At 38.3% G+C, this 6,077-nt stretch overlaps 1 protein-coding gene across 1 annotated transcript; it reads right to left on the bottom strand.

The window, feature by feature from the left end:
* Window positions 1-521: 521 nt before the first annotated feature.
* LOC133176249 (uncharacterized) lies at window positions 522-896 on the bottom strand. The gene has a single exon (XM_061311401.1). It carries the CDS (start codon window positions 894-896, stop codon window positions 522-524), a length of 375 nt encoding a protein of 124 aa, XP_061167385.1.
* Window positions 897-6,077: the final 5,181 nt, after the last annotated feature.

Genomic DNA, 6,077 nt, shown 5'->3' on the forward strand with positions numbered 1-6,077 from the left:
CTTTACACTTTATTAAAATCCTCAATATCCCATATGAATTTATAATTATGTTTTTCCTCCTTTGGTAGCGTAAAGTAAAAATTCCAGTAATCAGTTTATAAGTTTATTACATGTTTCTATTAATCACAAGTACAACATAATATCTAACTCACAACTCTGTAACTCCGTAACTAACTCTGTCCCTCATCACGTGTGCACGCCCTATATATACATTTTAGGGGCAGCTCCGCTGGAGCTGCTAATACACGGCAGCTACCGGGTAGCTGCCGATTTACGAATAGCGTCTATTACGTAATATACATACATTCTATATACAAATATTTTTCACCTTTACAACCAACCCCCAACCCCCCCCCCCCCCCCGGCTAAGATTTTGACCCCGTTCAAAATAAAATTACTGACTTCAAAGCAATTTATATACAAGTATACAACAAAATAAATATCCACATGCAAGAGTCAAGAAAATAAGAATTTACATTATCTTTAACTGTTAAAAGTTCAAGTATTAAAAAGGTCAAAAGTCACTGAGAAAAATCTCCATACACGTTCCTGTCTCTCTGATTACGGAAATGAATTGGAATCTCACTTAAAATGTCCCGAATGAGAGTGTCCATGTCAACGTCACTTGGATCGATATTTTCGCTAAAACACACATTGGTTTGTCTTTCGATTTCAGTATTCCCGTTCGGCATAACGGTAGTTGTTCGCGTTAAAGATATTCCAATTGAATGTGTAATGGTCACTGGATGAATTTCCGCGGCACTACCACTACGTTCGCTATTGTTTATGGAATGTTCGTTCTCGCTTTCACTTTCTTCAACATTTGGTGTGTCCTCGCGTAATAAATCGTCCACAAAGTCATTGCGTAATCCGTTTTCCGCCAGCAATTCCTTCATTAGGTCCGAATTTACACTTTATATTTCCAATCTTTCTTCGTTTGCTTCTCTCGGCTGCTCTTCAATCGTCTCTTCATCTGATGAAATGTCCTTAAGTTCTGGTACATACATCGGCTGTTGTTGGACATTTGTTTTGACATCAAATGACTCCTCGTCAGATGAAATATCTTGATACAAAGGAACGTAGACTGCTTTTTGATTTTTCTTTAAATCTTCTGTAGTTAATTGTTTACTACTCGCCATCGTTAGTTCAAGTTTTCCGTGCACACGGTTCAAATGTTTCTTTAGATTAAATTTTCTGGAAAATGGTCTTCCACAAAAATCACAGTGAAATATATTTACACGTTCGCTATGAATTTCTTTTATATGTTGTTGAAGCGTTTTTCTATTCCTAAGTATTAGTCCACAAGTTTCACAAATCATCTGTACTGTCAAACACCCGAATAGGGTATGATCAGTCTCTGAGTCTACGCGGCACTTTTATAAGGCGCCCGGCTCTGGTCCGCATCGAGGGTCTGTCTGGAGTTCGGGTATTTCGTGTCTGGCTACTGTCGCGGTCCTCCCCAGCTGCATCGAGGTCACTGTCGGCGGCGTCCTTTGAAGTTCGTCTTTAGGGTTCTAGTAATTTCTCGGAGTCCTTTGCACTAAAATCTGTTTGCTTTGGGACAGGGGTAATATCAGGCTCCTCAATAATTTGATCTTTGCTGTTTTTCAGAGTTTGCTTTACTAATGTCTCTAAATTACGTTGTATTGTTTTCCTTGTGCGAAATGGCTTTAAGTTGTCCGCATGCACAATCTTTGGTTTTGACGACCTCGAATGCTGAATTTGGAACAGGATGTTACTTAGGCGTTTCAGCACAACCCAAGGACCAGTCCAATTTCGGGATAGTTTCAGTTTTGTGCCTTTCTTCTGTTTAGGTTGGTAAAGTCGTACCACGTCTCCCACTTCATAATTCTTTTCTATAATGTTCTTGTTATACTGTTTTCTTTGCGTTTGTATTGAAGATCGGGTTGTCTCTCTGGCCAAATCATGAGCTTTTCCCAGACTTTCACACAACTTTGTCACATAATCCGTATAACACATTATATCCTCATTTTGAAAATCAGTAAAATCACATAACACAGACACTGGAATTGTTATTTCACTTCCAAATATCACACGGTATGGCGTAATTCCTGTAGTCTCGTGTACTGAAGTGTTGTACGCCATGCTTACAGCATCTATGTTTTTATCCCAATTTGTTTGTGGTAAGTTCACGAATTTAAATAGCATTTCTTTGATTGTCCGATTAAGTCTTTCTACCATCCCGTCTGATCTTGGATGAAAAGCTGTTGTTCGAGTTTTTGAGATACACATTATTTCACAGAGCTGTGAAAATAATTGGCTCTCGAATTGACTTCCCTGATTCGTATGAATTTCTAACGGACATCCGTACCTTTTTATCCATCCCCGAAATATAGCGTCCGCTACTGTTTCGGCCTCCATATTAGGTATTGGATAAATTTCTGTGTATTTTGAAAAATAATCCGCTACTACTAATATATACATATTTCCGTGTTCAGACTTGGGGAATGGTCCTGCTAGATCAGCTGCTATTCTCTCAAATCGTCCACCAGCTATATAACTTTTCATGAAATGCCTCTTCTTTTTCTGTGGATTTTTCTTTTTCCTCACAGATATGACATGATTTGACATAGTCGCCTATATCACGATAAAAATTAGGCCAATAATATGAACTCAAATCCGCTCTTTTCTTGGTTCTAAGAATTCCCTGATGTCCAGAAATAGGCGAATCATGAAAGTGCCACAACAAAGCATTTTCAATGTCTTCGGTGTACAGATCCGCAATCGTATTGTATCACCCTGTATCCACATGATACACAGTACTCCCTCATGTATGGTAAGTAACTCCCATCGTCCATACCAAAATCGACTTTCAGGATGCATATGAAATAAAGCGTCAAATTTTGGCTTGTCCTTATTCCCATATTTTTCAATCCAACTAAGAATAAATCCGATTACCTTATCCTCAATCTGACTTTTTCTAAGTCCAGAGTATGTTAAATCAACATCGGGCTCAGGTTGCGCTTAGCTCGTCTGGGTCTATTTTCTGTCCGTCCTTTTCCTGTTGGTTGATTGTTGTCACCTTCACTTGTGGTAAACAAATGATGAATATCACATATAGCCTGGTCAATACACAAATCTGTCTCGCACGGGGTTTTACGCAAATCATTAATGTGACTTTCCGGGACTCCGTTGTATTCGTCGTCTAATTTTCTTTTGCATTGTCTGCACACTGTTTCATCTGAAGTTACAGTGATTCTAGATAAGCCATCTGCATTAGAATGTCGCTTTCCTGAACGATGAATAATTTTAAAATTGAACTGTCCTATTTGCTGTAGCCATCGACATATCTGTCCGTCTGGCTCTTTGAATCTGTGTAACCAAGTGAGAGATCCATGGTCTGTGCGTAACACAAATTCTTTTCCCAACAGGTAATGTTTAAAGTATTTCATGAAATAAACTACTGCAAGCATTTCTTTACGCGTAACACAATAATTTCTTTCTGCTGTAGTCAACGCACGACTTCCGTAAGCTATTACTTTTTCACTGTGTTCCTGAATTTGAGATAACACGCAGCCAATAGCATTATTACTTGCGTCGGTATCAAGAATAAATTGACCAGCAGTTGGATCTGGATATCCAAGAATCGGAGCACTCACAAGTTTTTCTTTCAGTGTATTAAAGGCATGATCACATTCGTCTGTCCATTCCCATTTTGTTTCTTTGCTTGTTAGTGCATGTAAGCACCTTGCTATTTTTGCAAAATCTTTGATGAATTTCCTATAGTGGGACACCAACCCTAGAAAACGTAACTCGCTCACATTTGTTGGTCTTGCATCATTTTTAATTGCCTCTGTTTTTACAGGATCAGTTTTTATTCCGTTCGCTGATACGACATGATCCAGGAATTTGACTTCCGGTTTGAAAAAGGAAAACTTTTTAGCTTTACTTTTAAGTTCATTTTTGCAAGTCGATCAAAAACTTGTTCAAGATTAACTATGTGTTCCTCAAAATTCCTTCTGTATACTACAATGTCATCTAGGTATAAAACAGCTACTTTCCACTGTAATCCACTCAAAGTCTTTTCTATGATTCCTTGGAATGTGGCTGGTGCATTGCATAAACCGAACGGCATGACAGTGTATTGAAACAATCCCCCTCTGGGTGTTGCAAAAACCGTTTTCTGTTTATCCTGCTCTGCCATGGGTACCTGATGATAAGCCATATTTAAATCCAGTGTTGAAAACCATTTAGATCCCGCGAGGGCATCAAGATCATCCTCTATTCTGGGAATGGGGTAGGCATCTTTGATCTTTATTGCATTAAGACGGCGGTAATCTACACATACTCGCCAGCTTCCATCTTTCTTCTTAACTAAGACTAGTTGCGAGGACCATGGACTATTTGACTTTTCTACCAGGCCATGCTTCTCTAACTTTTGTATTTCAGCATCTAAAATTTCTCTTTTGAAAATTGGCACTCGTCTCGGTGCTTCTTTGAATGGCTCCTCATCCATTAGCTTTATACGATGCCCTCCAATTGCAACCGGTTCCATTTTACTCTCTGGGTTAGCAAACACACGGTTTCTCCGAAAAAGGAATTCCTTGAACTTCTTTGACTCCTCCTCAGTCAAATGATCACACCCGTCTTCATAGACAGCCTTTAAATGTTGCGGTAGCTCACTGTTTTCCTCATTAACAGCGCTAATTCCATCATTACAGATATCAATTGGTCTACTCACATACTCTACTGGTATGAATAATGCCATTAAAGTACACCTCTTGATCGTAATTGGTTTTTCTCCGGAATTAAAAACACGTAAAAACACATCACATGTTTCTGTATTCAGTAGCGATTTTGCGACAGCCACATTGTGCGATTGTACGAAACTTTGAACTGGTAGTGGTAATCCGTTTATTTGTTCAACATATGTAAGCTTTGATGGTATTATAGCTTCGTGATTTTCTGGAATTTCTACGGTCTCTGTACAACAGATAAAATTAGTTCGTTTCCCAGTTCCATTGTCACAACTCTTTAAGAGTTCATTGGTGTCATGATCCCAGACACATCTGTATTTCACATAGAAGTCCTCTCCCAACAAATTTCTTTTTACTCTACCTACAAATATTTGCTATGTTCTATGTCTACATTTCCTAATGTTAAAATCATATTAGCGGTTCCTATGGTTTCAATTGTTTGTCCGTCGCTTGCTAGGAATTTTGTCCTTACTCGTTCTAGTACGGGCCTATTTTCAAGAAAAATACTGTAATAGGTTTCCTCTGTTATAAAAGATCTTCTCGCACCTGTATCTACTTTCCAAATCACATTTGTTCCCTGAATTAATCCTTCTATATGAAAGCCACTTTTTCCTGGAATCCGTATCTCATTAACAACTTCCAACTTCGCAATACTAACATTATCAACACAAATGGAATTACTCGTTATCATGGAAACTTGGCCAGTGTTGTCGAGCTGCAATTCTCCAGAATTTTTCGCCTGAATAACACTGCTGTGTTTCTCTTGCGCTCTTTTAGAAACTTCCACTGCCAAATCGAAGGAGAGATCACAATTCATTGATGTACTAGGCCTTTCAGGATATTCGACCGGCGCACGGCCTACTGCCTCGGTCCTAGGCGGTTTAACGAATGCCTACTACAGTACAATTCGTTTTCTATCATACCGGTTTTATATCATACTTCTTTTTTTATCATAGATATTTGAAACACAAAACCATTTCTTAATAATTCATTGTAAATTTCGTCTGTTATTATCATAGGTAAAAGTGTACACTTCGCTTACTATAATAGAGAATTTTCGTCCGTAATAATTTTTTCACACCTTTTTACTCTTGGGACAATCAACAAAACAAAAGAACACCTATCTACACCTGTGGTTCATGCACTGTCACTTGTCTATACACAATGGCTTGAGTGGGGAGATTAGTCACACTTCAGTGCACTTACCTGAGTGATTGACACGAAGTTTGTTTATTTTACAAAGTACATTACATAACAACACAAAACCATTCGCAATCCTATTTTCTTCTTTTGTTTATCCTGAATTGTACATTGATAATAAATGTGTTTTACCAAATGTGTTGAAACTAAATTTTGTGT

This window comes from Saccostrea echinata, unplaced genomic scaffold (genome assembly GCF_033153115.1).
Source record: "Saccostrea echinata isolate AGI-Se365-2 ecotype Australia unplaced genomic scaffold, CSIRO_AGI_Sech_v1 ptg000072l, whole genome shotgun sequence".
NCBI classification, from domain to species: Eukaryota; Metazoa; Mollusca; class Bivalvia; order Ostreida; family Ostreidae; genus Saccostrea; species Saccostrea echinata.